Source organism: Balearica regulorum, chromosome 15, assembly GCF_011004875.1.
Source record: "Balearica regulorum gibbericeps isolate bBalReg1 chromosome 15, bBalReg1.pri, whole genome shotgun sequence".
In the NCBI taxonomy this organism is placed as follows: domain Eukaryota; kingdom Metazoa; phylum Chordata; class Aves; order Gruiformes; family Gruidae; genus Balearica; species Balearica regulorum.
This window is the reverse complement of record NC_046198.1, coordinates 50508-68601: the sequence shown is the minus strand read 5'-3', so window position 1 is coordinate 68601 and position 18094 is coordinate 50508. Positions and strand designations below refer to the sequence as shown.

The 18094-nt window shown below is 52.8% G+C and overlaps 1 protein-coding gene across 1 annotated transcript; it reads left to right on the top strand.

The window, feature by feature from the left end:
* Nucleotides 1-4625: 4625 nt before the first annotated feature.
* Nucleotides 4626-7877, top strand: LOC142604032 (coiled-coil domain-containing protein 183-like). Its single transcript, XM_075767908.1, has 10 exons — nucleotides 4626-4697; nucleotides 4878-5000; nucleotides 5392-5520; nucleotides 5671-5731; nucleotides 5814-5914; nucleotides 6198-6358; nucleotides 6746-6905; nucleotides 7052-7177; nucleotides 7419-7515; nucleotides 7765-7877. Exons 1-10 carry the CDS (start codon nucleotides 4626-4628, stop codon nucleotides 7875-7877), a joined length of 1143 nt encoding a protein of 380 aa, XP_075624023.1.
* The last annotated feature ends 10217 nt before the right edge of the window (nucleotides 7878-18094 follow it).

Here is an 18094-nt window from a genome sequence, read left to right as displayed (position 1 = left end):
GTGCTAGCTGCATGTTCAAGTCCCAATGCCTCTTTCCTAACTTGTTGATGTGCACGACTTGGTGGTGGCAGCTTTTGCATTTTTTTCTGCTGTCAGCAAGCGGTTTATCTCTAGTTAGTCAGCTTACTTCATCCACAGAGAGTAAGGAGCATACAGCAGAAGGCCTAAGGTAAACTGGCATCTGATGGGTTTATCCTCTTCCAAGTTCCCGGCCCCATGGCAGATCCAGAGTGGCTAATGTCCCTTTGGAAGCTGCGTTAGCTGCAGGTCTGTAAACCTGGTGTAATTCCTCAGGCTGGACAAGATTGTCTTGTGACCTGTACTTGAGACCTGTGTGCTCCTGAGTTCCCTCTTCATCTGGGCAAAGTGGAAACTGGCACTTTTGCAGGCTGAAGAGTGCTTCATGCCTTGTCTGTGTAGGGAGCTCAGCATCAGAGTTCACAGCCTTGTTGCCTGAGCACATACATCTGTTCCGACAGTACTTCAACATAGAGTGACTTCCTCAGAGATACCAGATAGCTAAACACAGCTCTTAGAAAAGACTTTTTAGAAACAATGGCTAATCACTTCCTATAGCATGAGAAAAGTAAGAAAATATGAAATGCTTTCAAATGTTGAAATACTTCACAAAATTCTTTCATCCAGTTGCTTTATCTTTCCAGTTTAGCCATTTGCTTCTACTGAATTTCAGTCCTTGAGTGTGTTTTTCCAGCCTGATAAGGTTGGTAAGAGCTAGTTACTCTTGCTCTGCTGGCAGCTTGCTGGAGTTAACCCGATGGTTCTTGGTGTCTGCCATCTCCTGGAACTGGGAGAATGGAGGAACGGAGGGCCGTCAGAGTTAGCAATATACATTGTTACTGCTTTGCCTATGTCCTTGTTTGAGCCACGATTAAGGTAAAAAGACAGTCCTGAGGATCATGAATATCACAAGTATTGTATTGTGAACATCGTATTAAAAACATGTTTTTAAAAAGCAAACAAGTGCATAAGTATACATAGAAAGACCTCCCAGGTCACTCTACTGTTTTGTTCTTTTTTTTTCTCCTAACATCTGTGCTGACATTCTCTAAGTATTTGTTCTTCTTTCAGTCTTGGGTATGGCCCAGAGATTTGTGAAGCGTATTATTCCAGTCATCTTTTAACTGATATGGCAAACCTTTAAGATTTGTCCCAAGGAATATTTACTGCTAGATCAACGAAGCAGAAATAGCCAAAGTGGCAGTTATAACTTGTGTATCTTGGAGTTTAAGCAAGCTGAATCTTCCAGAGTTGCTTCCAACTTTGGAGTCTAATTTCACAGGTGAATGTGTATTTAGAAATAAAGCCCCTTCCTTAACATATCCTTATTTGAAAGTGCTGTATGTTTGGAGTGGCAGAATCTGGTAGCCTTATGGACAGTACAAATGGCCTGATCCTTCTTGCCTCTCTGGCTGATCAGGATGAAAACCCATTAGTGGGAAAACACACACATATGCATCGATGTAACATGGATCCCTGTACGATTTGGGTTTGGGTGCCCAGTTTGTCTGTAGCTGCCTCCAGGGGCTGGCAGCCAACTGCGTAAGCCCCAGAGGTGCACAGGCCTGCTCCAGCTGCTGGTATTTAGATCCCGTGTGTGCGCACACATATACACACGCATGTACTATGTATACCCCTCTGTCACTGTCCTTAGACGCTCAGTCAAACCAGTAACTGGCCCCGAATGACCTGCTCTCCCAGTTACCTCATGTGCAGAGACAGATGGGTCCCTGGCCCAGACCTATGGCCTCTCCAGTAGCTGTCCCCCCAGCCCAGTGTCTCCCATACCTGGCCCAGACTGGTGACCTTTCCAGTACCTGGTTCCCAAAAGTGAAGCCACTTGCTAGCTGATGCTGGCTTGGTGTCTGTTAGCAATGGTGCAGGCTGTGAGGAGCTGCAGCCCTTTCTCCCGTTGCTGCTGCTCGGACCTCTGTGCCCCGGGAGGCAGAAGTGCCATTGAATAAACAAGAAGCCAGGACAGGCTGTGATGATGGGCATCCCCCAGCGAGTCGTATTCTAGGCAGAGGCCCCCACTTGGTCTGTTAGGTGACCCCAAGGGCTCTCCTGCCTGCACCCCTGGGGGGTCCCTCACCCTGGAGCTGGGCCTTGGGCTGAGCGATGGCCTCACGAGGCGCGGGGCCGGGCTGTTCCCCTGCTGCTATGTTACTGGGGTGCCTCTGCCCACCCGTGCTTCCCCGCTGCCTTTGGTTTATGCAGATTTCCCTTTCACAGCTTCAAAGGCACCAAGATCCACGAAAACAAAAATACGTGTGTGTTTTCCAGATCACAGGTGCAAAAGTTTGCAAAGCTTCCAGCCTGAGATCCTGCATTCCTGAACAAACTTATATGGCTGAATTAAACCCACAAACTCCCAGCATCTGAGCAGCACTGTTTTTTAAAATAAGCTGTTTATTAATTAAGGTAGCAAAGTTCCTCTCAAGTCAACACATGAATGAGACAAAAAGGTTGTTGTAAAATAAAAACTGAACAAAACTTCCCTGGGAATTGTAGAAATTTCTGAGAAAAGCAGTTGTCGTGGTTTTACCCCAGCCGGCAGCTGAGCACCACGCAGCCGCTCGTTCACTTCCCCCCCATCGGAATGGGGGAGAGAATTGGAAAAGTTAAAGTGAGAAAACTCGTGGGTTGAGATAAAGACAGTTTAATAGGGAAAGCAAAAGCCGCGCGCACAAGCAAAGCAAAGCAAGGAATTCATTCACCACTTCCCATGGGCAGGCAGGTGTTCAGCCATCTCCAGGAAAGCAGGGCTCTGTCACGCGTAACGGTTACTTGGGAAGACAAACGCCATCGCTCCGAATGCCTCTGCCCCCCCCCGCCCCTTCCCCCAACCTCCTTATAAACTGAGCATGACGTCATAGAGTATGGAATATCCCTTGTGTGCCGCAGCTGGAGGTGTCACAGCAACGGTTCCACGGGCAACGGGAGCTGGGCTGCGTCCGTGGTCACAGCCCAGCCACAGCCCCACCGGGCATCAGAGCTGTGATGGCTGCCGCGGGGCTGGAGGGCCGAGGTGGGAGCGCCAGCATGGCGCAGGGCCGGAAGGCAAAGCTCAGCCAGCGCGCCCAGGAGCTGCGCACCATGGTGGCCTTGCAAGGTGCTGCCCCTTGGGCTTGGCGGGGGCGGGTGAGGGGCTCTTGGTCCTGCACGGTGCCAACAGCAGCGCCTTAATGTCCTGCAGAGCAAGGGAGGAAGGTTTTTGCCCAGTGCTGTGAGGAAAAGCTCCGTCCGAAGAGAGAGCTGCTCCCGCGCCTGCGCGAGGCGGTGCAGGAGGACGTCCGTGCCCTGCGCAGCGTCCAGGCGGTAGCGGTAGGTGCCATCTGCTGTCCCCTGCCTGGTGCTGGCCCTGCGGAGCCAGCTCCTCCAGCGGCCCTCTCCAGGAGCAGGATGGGACCTTCCCCAGGCTGGCGGTGATGTTCTCTCTGCCCCTTTCCTGCCCACAGCGCAGCAAGTTGCCCATCGCTGCGGCTTGCGGAGCACAGAGGCACGTGGGCATGGATTTGGCCGGGAAGACGGTGGAGGTAAGGGCAGGGTCGGGTGGGTGCGGGCTGCTGGCAGGGGCTGGGGCTCTGGGGACCCTCGGAAGGATGAGGTGCACGGCGGAGGGACCTGGTGCCGGCACAAGGGCAGCACCCCGGGGCTGGTGTGGTGAGAGCCAGGGTGTTTGCCTGCGATCCCATGGGTCCCTTTCCACGGTGGGAGCCATGCGTGCAGGTCCTCCTCTGGCTCCCTGAGCTTCCTTTGCCCCGTGCCGTGTCCCCAGGGCTGCTGGGGTTCCTGCGGGGTCCAGCTGCATCCCTGGGAGAGAGATGCTGTCTGTGCCCTTGACTGCCTGCCCCAAGGTCATGACCTGGTTCCAAGCCCATGGAGATGGAGGCGCTGGCCCCGCAGAGCTGCCTTTGCCCGGGGGCCTCTTGCAGGGACAGAGCGGTGCCACCGCTCTCCGCCAGCAGCCGCATCTGGGGCACCGATGGATTGGATTGACGCCCAGCCCCGGGGCTGCGTTACGCAGAGTCCCGAAGCCCGGCCCACCGCTGCCATCAGCAGATGCCCACCTCCGCCTTGCCCCAGCCAGCCCCCCAGAGCAAAGCTCTCCCCGAGCCCGTCCTGCCAAGGGAGTGACGACGTCCCGGAGCAGCGTCCCAGCGTCCCCGGCTCTACCTTGGGGGGGATGTTTTCCAGGCTGTGCCCCCTTCTCCAGCGGGTGCCCGGCTAGCCCTGCCTCCAGCCTGGCAAACTCTCCCGTGCCCATCCAGGTGGCCCTGGAGAAGCTCCGTGCCAAAAATCTATCAGCGGAGGAGGACGTGCGACGTGCTGCTGGACCGGGTGAGGCAGCGGAGCCAGACCCGGGACGAGCTGCAGAGGCGGCTGCAGCAGCTGCAGGACGCCGAGAGGGATGAGAAGCGGCACCAGGCGCAGGTGCAGGTACGCAGGACCCCTTCCTGGGGTGGCAGCACCCGTCCCACGGGGGGGTTTAATCCAACCCCTGCACCCCCCCGGGTGGGTGCCGGGCTCGGCACACGGGGTCACCCTGTGTCCCCCTCCCGTCTGCGCCCCAGGCGATCCACCAGCTGGAGAACAAGATCGAGAAGATGCTTGCGAAAGGCCGCGCTGGACAGAAGGTGACCGCCCGCTACCTGGCGGTGCGGGATGCCCTGAGGAAGGTGAGCTCCTCCTCACCGTGCCGTCGTCCCACCCGCCCCTCCTGCCCGAGGGGCTGTGCTGGTGGGATGCCCTCCTGGCTCGGCGAGGTCCTCCTGCTCCCCTCCGTGCGCCGTCGCAGCGTGCAGGGGACCCCCGGGGCTCGCTGGGGTGACTGGGTGCTGTGGCTCCCTGTGTCCCAGGAGCTGGCCCACCTGCCTCCGCACCTGGACCTCCTGTGCGGGATGGCCGAGCTGTACCCTGGGGAGCTGGAAGACATGGAGCTCATGGCCTCGGATGCCCTCCGAGCTGCTGATGTAGCCAAGGTGAGATGGTCCAGGGCACCTTGGGGCCCTCTCCCACTCTCCAGAGAGAGCCCCCAGGCGCAGCCAGGCTGGTGAGTCTTCCTGCTCGAAAGAGGAGGCAAAAGAGCCTGAGCTGGGCTTGCCCACAGCACCCAGATGCCTCCCGAGCTCCTCCCGCATCTCGCTGTTGGGCCGGGCTGCCCTGGGGCTGGGGACAGCCTGCCCGAAGCACCAGCCATGGTGAAGGCAGCATGCTCCATCCTCCAGCCCTCCTTTCCCAGTTTCCTTCCCAGCCTGCTGACATGGCGGGGAGGGGGGCATCTTTGACCCTGGCCATCCCAGAAGCTCCGCTGGCGCACTAAGGTCCGTCCCAGCTTTGGCAGCCGCTTCTCCCTTCTCCGATCTGCTCCAGGAGGACATGGCCGAGATGAAAACCCGGCTCCTGGCAGAGAGAGAGCGCAGGTACCGCTCCCTGGCCGCCCAGGAGGTGCACGTGGACAGGCTCTGGCTGAAGGAAGCAAGCGAAAGGCAGCCGAGAGCGGTGAGCTGGGGGGGCCCGGCGCAGGCAGGGCTGCGGGCAGACAGCAGGCAGCAGTGTCGAGCCCCCCGCGGCGGGGGGGCTGCAGGGCCAGCTCCCCCAGGGTGCCAGCAGCCAGCAGCGGGGGGTGATGATGAACATCCATCCTTGCAGCAAGCCAGGTCCCAGCTCGCCGTGGGCTTCCCGAGCCTGCACTCGCAGGACCCGCTGGTGGGTGAGTGCCTGGCGGGGTGCCGGGGGGTGGGACGCGGGTGCAGCCGCAGGCATCCTGCCCTGACGCTTCCCTCCCAACCCAGACGCCAAACTGGAGGCCACCCAGTCCCCGATGGAGCGCGAGGCCTGGCTGATGGAGAAGACGGAGAAGGCCAAGGCTGCGGCGCAGTGCTCCCGCCTCTGGGTAACGTAAAAACCCATCTCCGGTAAAACCTGGGGTGCTCGAGCCACGGGGAGACGAGACCTCACGGCTCGCCTTGTTTCCTTGTGGCGTTGTCTGCTCTCCGCTGCCCGCGGAGCCCCCCAAAGCCCCTCTTGTGCGGGCAGGGATGGAGCTCCTTTTCTCCATGCCATGAGTTTGCAGCGGTCGGTCCGTGGTGCAGAAACCTCCGCGAGGCCACGGCCCGGCTGCTGTACCGTGCTGCAGGAGTGCCGTGGGCTGAGTCCTGGTGCTCTCCCCCGGCCAGGACATCCCCGGCAGGCTCCTGGCGCAGCAGAAGTCCTGGGTGGAGCTGGAGCAGCGCGTCAAGGAGGGCGAGCAGAAGAAGCAGGCGCTGAAGGAGACGCTGAAGGAGCTGGAGCTGAAGCAGGCTGAGCTGAAGTTTGGCCAGCCCCGCAACACACCCAGGTGCTGCTGCTGACCTCGGGACAGATGTGCTAACCGGGCCCCCAGCCTTGGCAGGGGACACGTGCCTCACAAGTGTCCCAAGAGGGCACCCCTTCCTCCGTCCCCGCTGCAGCCACCCACCCACCCCTCCTGCACCGCAGGTTTTCTCAGCAGGGTGCTCCCCCAGCTCTGGTCCTGGCACAGCACCCAAAGCTCCCGCTGTGGCAGCAGGAGCACCCTTGCTCCTTGCCTGGCATGGGAAGTGGTGGCAGCATGTCCGAGTTGGGCTGCAGGCAGCATCTCTGCTCTGCAGATGGGAGAGGGGCAAGCAGAGCAGCTTTTGCAAGAGAGGTGGGGTGTCTCTGCGCCCCTGTGCACTTGTATGGATGGGAGTGTGCTTGGCTCCAGGATGCTGGAGGAGGACCTGAGGATGAGGCTGCAGCGGGAAGAGGCTCAGCTGGAGCAGGCGCGAGCCCAGGCGCTGAGGAACGAGGAGCTCCTGCTCCACTTTGAACACGGCATTGACAACCTCGTAGTCCGTCTGCACGGCATCGCTGTGCCTGACCAGGTACCTGCACAGCTCTGGGGTGAGCACGGCCCCGGCGGTGCTTGGGGATGCAACGGCACGGCATGGTGACACTTGGTGCAGCCACCATCACCCCAAGTGGCTCATTTTCCCCACCGAGGTTGTTCTTCTTCTCTCTCTGACTCCAGGACGATTCTGTCAAGCCCCGGGGGGTGGTCGAGAAGCTCCAGTACTGTCAGCAGAAGCTGCGGTACCTGGCGCAGCACGTGGCCGACTTGCCCCGCGACAGCTACAGCCCCGATGAGAACAACAAGGTGCGTAGGGGCTCCGTCCCTGCTGTGGTCTTTGGCACTCTCCTGGATGGCCCATCCCAAACCGTCCTCCCAGCTAGGAGGATGGAGGAGGCCCCAGGGAAGAGCCATGGAGCAGCTCAGCCCCAGGTGGCACTGGGCACTGCAGGCTGTCCCCCCCAGGGGACATCAAGGTGGGGAACCAACCCCTGGGCTTCTTAAAACCACCTCCCCTCCATCAGTTAACCCCGGGTGTCTTTCACAGACTTTTGTGCACGTCAGGGGTTTACTGGAGAAAGCGACCGCCAGTGATCCACACAACCTGAAGATCTCCTTCGATGACGTGGGCAGCAGGGTCCAAGGTAGGAGAGCACAGTGGGGACGCGTCCCACAGCGACTGCCCCAGCCCCTGGGGTTGGAGATGGGCCATGGCAGGTCCCCCGGGGATGCTGGGGTGGAAGAGCCAGTCAGCAGTGCCAGTGCTGGAGGGCTCAGCACGAGGGCTCCCTGGGAGGCCTCCGTAACCTGCTGGCTCTCCCCGGGGACACGGGCACAGCAGAGGTGGCCCCACAGCCTCTCCTCATCCCGCTCCTCTCTGCTCTCTCCTCCAGACCCCTCCGATTCCTCTGACGAAGACCACGACCTTGTCCCCACCCGGCAAGAAATCAAGCAGCAGGGGCTGCTCCTGCTGGAAAGCAGGCAGAAAAGCCGCAGGCAGAAGTAGCGGTCGCTCCACGAGAGCTTTGGATGTCGCAGACCACCCGTTGTGCTTTGGATGCCCCAGACCACCCGTTGTACCTTTTCCCAGCTGGTTCAATAGAGCAGATCTTTTTCCTTTCTCCCAAGGCTGTAGTCAAGCCCCCAGACAGCTCTGGGCTGGCATGTGTGCGAGGTGGCTCTGGGGAAACGTGGGGCAGGGGATGAGACCTGGGTATCGGACCTCAGGGTGGGTGCCTTTGTGTCCTTGTGTGGGAGTGGAAGGGCAGAGCCTGCCTTGGAAAGGGAGACCCAAGTCTGAGATGAAGCCCCTAGCCTGGGGCTGTCTGACCTGTCTGGGGACCCTTCGTGCCTCTTCCCTCCTCTGGCCCCCCGCACGCACACACGTTGTGCAACGCGTACTCACAAGCCTAAAGAGGTCAGAGCAAACGTCAGGCGTTCCCTTTGGGTGCCTGGAGGTAAGGTCTAAGTCTAACTCAGCGTGACCCAGGACAGCAGAGGATGCTGCACCGCGCCTGTGGCTTGGGGGTGGATCCCCATCCCTGCGGGTGGGTCACGGACATCTGACCACGGAGGCCACGTTGGCTTCCCTACAAAGACGCTCGTAAAACACCGCTGCAAACAGATGGTGCTGTTCCCCCTCCTCCAGCCACCACTGAGGGCTTCTGCCGGGACCTGGAGTCCTGTCTGGAGACCCAGGAGAGTCGCAGGGGGACATCAGCATCAGCCCAAGCTCTTGCTGTCATTTCTACTTGGTCCCTGTACTTTGTGCTGACATCGCTTGTGACATCATCATTGCAGGGAAGGAACGGCTGTTTCTGCCAAGCCTTCCAGCAGACTGGCAGGTCACGCCAACTGTTCTGGCTGGGTTTTGTGAAACTGCAGCTCTGGGGAACACATTGCCAAAATACTCGTGTCTTTTACAAATAGCGTAACGTGCCAGTGCACTCATCTGGTGGAGCTTCCCAGAACCAACAGCCATAGAGGTGGGCTCCTCTGCCATTAAAGACCACACTATAATGACAGCCATCCATCTCCTGTCCCGTTCTCAGGTGCCCACCACAGCCAGGGCGGGTGCTGGGCTCTGGGTCAGGGAGTCCTCTGCTGTGAGGAGCTGCCAGCCGTGGCAGCAGCAATCGGAAGATACTCAGCGAACCAGGAGGCTGAGCAGACAGCATGGGTGCATGGGGCTGGGCCACCCTGAAACTGCCCACGCTCAACACACCCAGGCTCTGAAGAAGCTTAGCCGGGCCACTGTGCCCAGACACCACCACACCAGTGACTAAAGACGAACGCTTTGAGGCCAGTTGATGAAACCAAGAGACTCTCGCTTTCTACACCTAGCTCCAGGAAGGGTGGTTGTGTTGTCCCAAAAGTGGGATCGTTTACCCGGCGTGCAGTACGCCAATAGACACACAGAGCAGAGGTAGTGTCTTTCTTCCATGTCTGCGCAGAGATGGGTGCTAGCTGGTAATTCCACACAGCTAGCGCACCACCCACAGAATCTACCACCTATTTACCTTGTTACAGGATTAGAAAAACCCGCCGAAATTTACACTAATTGGGTATCAATTACCGCATCATCTCCTATTGGTCAAGCATCTTTAAATTAGCAGGCATGCTCCTCGAGGCCCTGGGGGGTGTCACTTGCACAGTCCTTTAATTGGGTAGGTGGTGCTAAACCTGCCCCCCCCCAGCCGCCTTTCCCATCCCCTGGTTACTGGCGATTCTTGTTGACTTCAGGCCTCTCGGGCATTCGCCCAGCTCTCAGCGCCTTCTGGGCCAGGAGGTTTCCTCTTGATCAGTTTTTCAGCTCTCCTTCAAGGAAACTCTTTAGCAAAGCATGCTTTCGATCAGTCTTTCGGCTCTTCTTCAGAGAGACAGTCGTCAGCAAAGCAAGGAGTGCATGGAACCCGAAATTCAACAGTCTCTAAGCACTAGCCCAAACACATTTCTGTCCCTGTCAAGTGGAAAGTTCTGCTCTAGGGATATCATTTCCCCCCGCTTTGAGATGATGAGATCCCTTTTCCTGGGTCTCACATGTCTCACTAGTTCTTTTCCTTAGAACTACAATTGTCATTCACAGACGGCTAATACTGAATGTACTATTACAGTATTGACCATTTTAGCAGAGTTAAATTAAGAAACCTTTCTGAGGAGGTTCTATAATTATCCCTCTGGAAGAAAAAAAAAATTCATTCTATACATAAACAGCAAAACAAGAGATAACTACATTATTAATCCTAAATACCAAAACAATTGGCTTTGTGGGCACTTAACCTCTACTTAGGCAAGTCCTGTTTCTCAGGTACAGTTCATCGAGGCTTAACTTCTCTGGTGGGTGTGGGGGTCCATTCATCTTCATCAGGCCTCGGTGCTCTTTTTACCCGTGGATAATGAATCCAGGAATTAAGTCCCTCTACTTTGACCGCAGTATCACTCTTCAATAGCACGGTGTAGGGTCCTTTCCATTGCTCTTTTAGTGGTTCATCTTTCCAGGTCCGTCTGCAAACAACATCTCCGGGTTGGAACGGGTGAACTGGTGCCTCCAAGGGAAGAGACACCTTTTGATTTAGGTACCTGTGTGGTGAAGACAAAGTCTGCGAAAGAGAAATCAAATGTTCTTTAATTGCAGCCTGACCTCTTCTATGCATTTGGTCTCCCTTGACATTTCAAAGGTTTGTAGGAGATGCTTTCCCGTATACGATTTCCAAGGGGCTTACGCCTTCCTTCACCCTAGGGGTTATTCGGATTTGCAAAAGAGCTATGGGTAAGGCTTCTGTCCACTCAAGGTGTGCTTCCTGACAAAGTTGAGAGACTTGTCTTTGGAGAGTCTGATGCATTCTTCCTACTTTCCCACTAGACTGAGGCCTCCAGGGGGTGTGTAGTTCCCACTTAATCTGCAAAAACTTGGAAATCTCCTGTACTATTTCTGCAATAGAAATTCGGTCCGTTATCAGAGGAGATCCCCTCTGGAACACCAAATCTGGGTATCATTTCTTTTAACAAGATTTTAATTACCTCTCTAGCTTGGTTGGTACGACAAGGGAAAGCTTCTGGCCAACCAGAGAAGGTATCTACTAATACCAATAAATATTTATACTGGTTACATCTAGGTAATTCTGAAAAGTCCATTGGCCAGTATTCCCCAGGAGTTATTGTTAAAGAAAATCTACCGGACGAGAGTTACCCTAGGTTTGCTTTATTGCAGCGCTGGATGCACGGGGGAAACAGCTCCCCCAAACGTGCATGCCAGGTGATCACCAACATACAGCTTCCATAGAATCAAAATATACATATTCATTGTTTTTCCGAGAAAAGGCAGTCCTATGATAATCATTTCTTGGAATCCATTTCCCTATTCTCCTCCCCATCACGCATGCTCAGTGATTTGAGTCGGTGGTCCTCAAGGGGTCTCTGGTGGTCGTCAGTGGTCTCGCACCCGTGTTCGCTGGATGACCCTCTTCTTGCAGGCATGCGCAGTATCCTCGCTGTGGATACACTTGTCCGTTACAACTTACTTCATAAGATTAATATTCCCAGGCCTATTGTCCGGTTGGGTAGGGACTGTACAAGGAACGTAGCAGCATTGTACATTGCCATGGTCAGTTAGCTCCATTACCTATTACCTTGATTAGAAACCCCTTTCCCACAATTATAGGCTTTAAAACAGTTCTAGGCCTTAAGCAGCTTTCTAGTTAATGTCAGTTTTCTTATAGCTAAGCTTCTATATTTTTGACAATTCCCTCCTTTTGTTTTCATTGCATCCCTGCAATTACTTGATATCTCCAAGCTCCTTGTAAGTTTGCTACTATACTAGAAAAACAGGTTATGCAACATTGAAAAAGCACTATTCTGCATACAATCCCTATGATCACTAAGGCTGCTACAGCAAGCGCCTTTTTGAGCCACACAGAGAAATCAGGAGCCCAGGAAGTCAACCACGACACAGTATCAGGAAAACCCCAAGATGTATCGTCTTTTTGTACTTGTGGCATTTGAGAACTAATCTCCCAGACTTTATGTACGTCAGTCAATAATTCCCCTGAATGATCTACATACATGCAACACCTCACATTTAGCATTGTACAAACTCTGCCTTGTGATGCTAACATCATATCTAGGGCCATACGATTTTGTAGGGTCATTTTGGAAAGTTCTGCAATTTCAATTTGCAAGGTTGTTAACCCACGAGCGGTATAATTTGCCAGTTTTTCAGTTTCTCCTGATATGTTTAAAATCGCTTTTTTCCAGTTCACTCACCCCTAAAGATGGCATGAACCATCGGAGAAAAGAGTGAAATCCTGAGGGGTTTTCTATTAGTGGGTTATTGGTCCTTTTAACACGAGTTAAAAAGGTGCGATGCCAGATTGGAACATTTATAGTTTTAGGGAGAAGTTGTAAATCCACAGTTACCAATCCTAGAGTGCAAATTCCTCCCCAGCGGGGTGGAAGTGCTTTATAAGCTTTGTCACCAACCACATAACCAAAACACTCCCAGTGCCTTTGGCCCCCTCCAGGCCCAGCTCAAGCGAGATTGAATATGATTAGTTGTGTTACATTTAGTCCAATTTCCCACAAAAGTGTGGTTAAGACAAAACTGCCCAGTCCAACTTTCGGGGGGGTAACATCTCGCTACACAGAGGATGTTACGATATTCGTCTCAAGGAGGAATTCTGAGGGTTAGTATTTGCTCCTCATATTTAGTCCTTATAGAGGGATTTCTCCAAAACTTTTCCCAAACGGAATCCTTCGGAATTGGAATACCAATTAAATCAAACCCACGACCTACAGATTTTGGTAAAGATGCACAAAGCCAACATTCAGTACAATTCCGATTCTTCGCAAAGGACTTCATTAAAGAAACATGAGTGTTATTTAACCAAAAAGTTTCCTCTTCATTTCCAACTACACTTTGTTTACTTAATCTAGATTTGGTCATTATTTTGTCAGTATTAGAAATGCCAGCTTGAAAACCCCATGGAAAATCATAATCATGTGCTACCGGAAAATTCCTAAACCCATCTCTGATAATGTAATACATTACAGAAAAGAATGGACTTGTCAGATTCAAATTGATACAACACCAATCATTGTGTTTACCCTCTGTCATTACCCAGAAGTGATGGCTGACGCACCAGGTTCCTGTTCCTGTTTGCGGCTCAGATATATATGTGTGTGTGATATGGACACATATTCCATGTATAACTTCTTGATGATTCCGTTCCAGTCTCAGGATCTCCCATCACAAATCTAACACAAAAGTCTAGAAAAACATTAGGATTAAAAAAAGGATTCCATACAATCTCAGTATTTCTACCTACTACAATATTTTGCCCCTTTGCATTCTTAGTTCCCCAAACTTTACAAAAGGTTTGCTCCCAGAGACTAGTATTACTATATTGTGCTATGGTTCCATTTGTAAGTACATCTCGGTATCGCAGGATGAACTTTGTCTACAAGGTATCAGTCTGACTCAAGAGAAAACCAATCAGCAAATACAGCAGTGCGTTGATTTTCATTCTGTCGCGGAATCTTTAAGCACACGTGAGTGATGGATCCACGTCTCTTTTCCTTGTAGATTATTTCATAGCTAATCTACAGCATAAAAGGAGGTTAATAACACCATGTAAGGTCCTTCCCATTTGGGCTCAAATCTATTTTTCCGTCTAAAATTCTTTATCTAGACTTTATCCCCTGGTTGAATATTGCGTACCTGAATTTCAGGTGTTATCCCTTGATACCAAGAAGCATGATTTCGTAATTGCATAAAAGAATTCTGCAAGTACAATAAATATTGAGTTACCTCCTTCATCTCCATCCAAAAGGCTTGTTTTTGCTGGAGTAGAAGTTCCAGGTACTGCTAAAATTCTCCCAAATAAAACTGCTGCTGGAGATACACCTACTGCTTGCCTCGGTGTATTTCTAATGTCCCAAAGGACTACATTTGATGCTTCTGGCCACTTCAAGCCAGTTTGTTTACAGGTCTTTACTCATTTGTCTTTGATCGTCCTAGTCATCCTTTCTACTTGTCCTGACGATTGTGGATGATAAGGTGTGTGCAATTGCATCTTGGTATTTAATGAATGATAAATTTGCACTAAAATTGCGGCAGAGAAATGTGCTCCCCTGTCCGAGTCAATTATTTCAGGAACTCCGTACCTAGGTATTATCTCTTTTCACAGAGCTTTAACCACCGCTTTTGAGTCATTCTTTCGAGTTGGGAAAGCCTCCACCCAGCCCGAAAGCTGATCAATAATCACAAGTGAATAAGCATATCCCATAGCCCTAGGCATCTCCACGTAGCCAGTCTGTAGTTTTTGAAAAGGATATGTTGCTGGAGGTCGCTTTCCTGCTGGTGCCTTGATTTTCAGAGAGGCATACTGTTTGCACAGTCGACACCCTTCACAAACTCTTTTCATAGCAGTGTAAATCCCCGGGGCTGCCCACAGTCTCTGCACTCGCAAAGCTATATTCTCAGGTCCACCATGGGTTTTCTCGTGGTGCCATCGCACAATCGGTATTAAATACCTTTTTGGGAGTAACGGTTTACCCCCTAGAGTCCATTGTCCATTCTGCTGTTCGGCTCCCAGCTTCTCCCAGAGCTGGCTGTCTTCCTCAGGAAGTTCCTCAAACAGCTTTTGCGTGTCTGGCAATTCCCGGTCGAGCTCTCCTTGATGGGTCAGTGTCATTGCAAAGATGACTTGTCGGGCTGCCGCTTTTGCAGCCTGGACCGCGAGCGCATTCCCTTTTGCCAATTGATTCTCTTGGTTGGTGTGTGCTTTAATATATATTACTGCTAGTTCAGATGGTAATTGGATCGCCTCCAAAAGTTCTTGAATCTGCTGTCCATGGGCGATCGTTTCACCTGCTGACGTGAGAAACCCCCTTTCTCTCCACAGCATACCTGTAGCATGACAAACTCCAAACGCGTACTTAGAGTCAGTATACAAATTAACCCGTATTCCGATCGCATATTGTGCAGCTTTCGTGAGGGCGACGATCTCTGCGCCTTGAGCACCTAAAGTGGGAGGCAAAGGTCCTGCTAACAATACCTTCGTTTCCGTGGTAACAGCAAACCCAGTACATTTCCATCCTTCTTCATAATAGGAGGAACCGTCGGTAAACAAGTTCATATCTGGGTTATCCAAAGGTTGATCTTGTCAGTCGTCTCGTGGTTTGCTCGTCACTTTGATCACCTGTTCACAATCATGTTCATCCTTTTCTCCATCCGTGGGCAGTGGCATTAAGGTGGCAGGATTCAAGGTATTACATCTTTCCAATCTGAAATTGTCAGCAAGCAAAAGTATTAGTTCATATTTATGGGCTCTTTGTGGAGAAAGTGCTTTCTCGGCATATTGTTTCTATCATATTTCAACGTCACGTGGCACACAGACTACTAGGGGATGTCCCAAGACTATGTTCCGGCTTTTTTCTACTAACTCAGCAGCGGTAGCCACAGCTCTTATGCAAAACGGAGTTCCTCTTGCTACTGAATCTAATGTGCAAGAATAATAGGCGATAGGGCTTTCATGTGGCCCTAAAGTTTGAACTAAAACTCCATTTGCCGTTCCTTTGTTTTCTGTGCAATAGAGTTTAAAGGGCTTAGAATAGTCTGGAAGCCCCAAAGCTGGAGCTTGCATTAATGCTCCCTTTAATGCACAAAAAGCTTTTTCTTGTTCAGGACCCCAAGCTAGTGGTTCCACTTGCTCATTTTTTGTTGCCTCATTAAGAGGTTTCGCTATTTCACTGAATCCAGGAATCCACGGCCTACAAAATCCTACTTGTCCTAAAAATCCCCTGAATTGTTTCTTTGTTACTGGTCTGGGAATTTCTTGTAGAGCTCTTACCCGTTCTGGATCTACTTCTCTCCTCCCTGGTTTAAGAATAAACCCCAGATACTTTACCTGGTGTTGACAGAGTTGCACTTTGGATAGAGATGCACGGTGACCCTTTTTTGCAAGGTGGATGCACAAATATTCACTATCCCGCATACAATCTTCAGCCGTATGGCTTGCTAGTAACAAATCATCAACATACTGAATCAAAACAGAACCCCCAGGAAATTTTAAGTCTCTTAGATCGTTTCTGAGAATTTGAGAAAAGGTGGTTGGTGAACTAGTAGACCCTTGTGGCAAGCGTGTCCAAGTCAACTGTTTCCCTTGCCAAGTGAAGGCAAAAATCTATTGACTTTCTTCAGCAATAGGTATCCTGAAAAATGCTCCTGTGAAATCCAAAATGATCAAATATTGTGCCCATACAGGTATTTGGGTAAGAATTAAATCTGGGTCAGGGACAACAGGGTGTGGGGAAATGACATGCTCATTTACTGCACGGAGATCTTGAACAAATCTATATTCTGGATCCCCATCCTTATCTAATCGATGTTTACTTACTGGCAAGATTGGAGTATTCTATGGACTTTGACATTCCTTGAGTATTCCTTTTTCTAAGAAAACTACAATCTGCTTTTGAATACTTGGGATAGCCTCATCTGCAATCGGGTACTGTTTAATTGAGGGAGCTGACCCTCCTTTTGTTTTAATTCTTACCGGTTCTGCAGATAACAACAATCCTAGATCATCACCAGAGCTGCTCCATAGTTCCCTTGGAGAACTGCTTCAAGTCCTTCTGGAATTTTAAAAGCCGATTCTTCTTCTTCTTGTGGAATTTGCACAATTTCTGCTCCCATGATTATTAATTCGATTCCCGCCGGAGCAAGGAGTATTTGAGTACCAAATTCCTGCCAAAGATCACGTCCTAGCAAAGACACAGGTGAATCTGGAGATATCACAAATCTTCCCCATACCATTTTCTCTGCAATGATAATTGGAAGTGGGGTTGAAAGAGATTTTATTTCTTGTCCAACAACCCCTCTTATAAGTACCTTCTCCTTAGAAAGCAATGTTTGTGGGAGTGCGTAATTCAAAAGGGACAAAGTTGCTCCTGTGTCTACTAAAAAAATTCAACCAAACGGTTCCCCGGGGGCAAGCGCGGGCGTGCGGGGGGCACGCCTCCCCGGGGGAGGGGGGTGTCACCCTCCCGCCTCCCGGCGCCGAGAGCCCCCTACTCTGCCCGCGCCAGAGCCAGAGCCGGCAGGAGACGCGAGCCCCTACCTGACGGCGCCGCTCCGCCTCGCCCCCTCAGCCCGCGCCCGCGCCGCCCGCCCGCCTGCCGCCTTCGCTCACAGCCGCGCCACCATCTTGCGTCTCACAAACTACTGCCCTTCTTTTGGGGCGGGGGGGCGGCGGGTGAGCCGGGAACTCCCAACGCCGCCGCCCGCAGCGCCCGCTCGTCTCCTCCCGGCGCCTCGCTGCCCCGGGGCGGGCGCGCGGGGAGGCCGGGCAGCGGCGGCCGGTGCCTCAGCCTCCCTGGCAGGGAGCGGGGGCGGAGCCGCTCCGCCGCCCCGCCCGTCAGGCGGCGGACAGCAGCCAGAGGGCGGCCCGGCCCCGCCGAGGCAGTGGGGGGGGCTGCCCCGGCGCCGCAGCGCCTCAGCCCGGGGGCCGCCGGCGTCTCGTCGTCCTCCGGTCGGGCGAGGTGCCGGCGCGAAGCGGCTGCGGCAGGGAGGCGCGGGGATGGCAGGCCGGGAGTGCCCAGGTGGCAGCGGCGCCCTCGCAGCCCGCTCCTCTGCCGCCAGACTTGGGCTCCGCGTAGAGCCTCCCGCCGAGCACCCAGACGGGTTTTAAGGACGGCGGCGTCTCCAGCCCCGTGAAGGCTTTTTCTCCGACGCCAGCCCCGAGGTTCCCTCGGGCGCCCCGAGCTGTCGCTGGGGGAGGCCATTGCCGCAGGGTCCAGATCCCCAAACCAGGGACGAGCGAGAAGTAACGGCTGTGAGGAAAAAACCCCACAACCTCTGCCCGCCGCCGCCCCCCCCCTTTTTTTTTTCTGGTTTAGTTAGAGAATTTGGAGAAAGGAGACCCTTTACTACATACCTAGATACTTAAGTATTTAGTTTTAACTCCCAGCGCATACGTTTCTACATTCTGTTTCTTTCATCACTGTTTGCCATTTTGGTTCAGACACTAAGATAGGATGTGTTTCCCTGAGAGAGAAAATAAAGATGTGGCTTGTGGGAACCGTTAAAGAGTTACCAGTTGGTCATGGAAGACCCACGATTTACGCAATTATCATTAAAAACCCAAAGCCCCTGTAGAGGTGCAGTATCCTGTCCAGACTAGTGCCAGGAAGGAGTTTGATCAAAGCTTTGAAGAGCAAAAGTTTTGA

Excerpts from the sequence above, each read along its gene's own strand:
- LOC142604032 (XM_075767908.1), top strand. The coding sequence starts at position 4,626 with ATGCTTGCGAAAGGCCGCGCTGGACAGAAGGTGACCGCCCGCTACCTG. Across the intron at positions 5,732-5,813 it reads CTCGCAGGACCCGCTGGTGG|ACGCCAAACTGGAGGCCACC; the intron begins GTGAGTGCCTGG and ends CTCCCAACCCAG. Across the intron at positions 5,915-6,197 it reads CGCAGTGCTCCCGCCTCTGG|GACATCCCCGGCAGGCTCCT; the intron begins GTAACGTAAAAA and ends TCCCCCGGCCAG.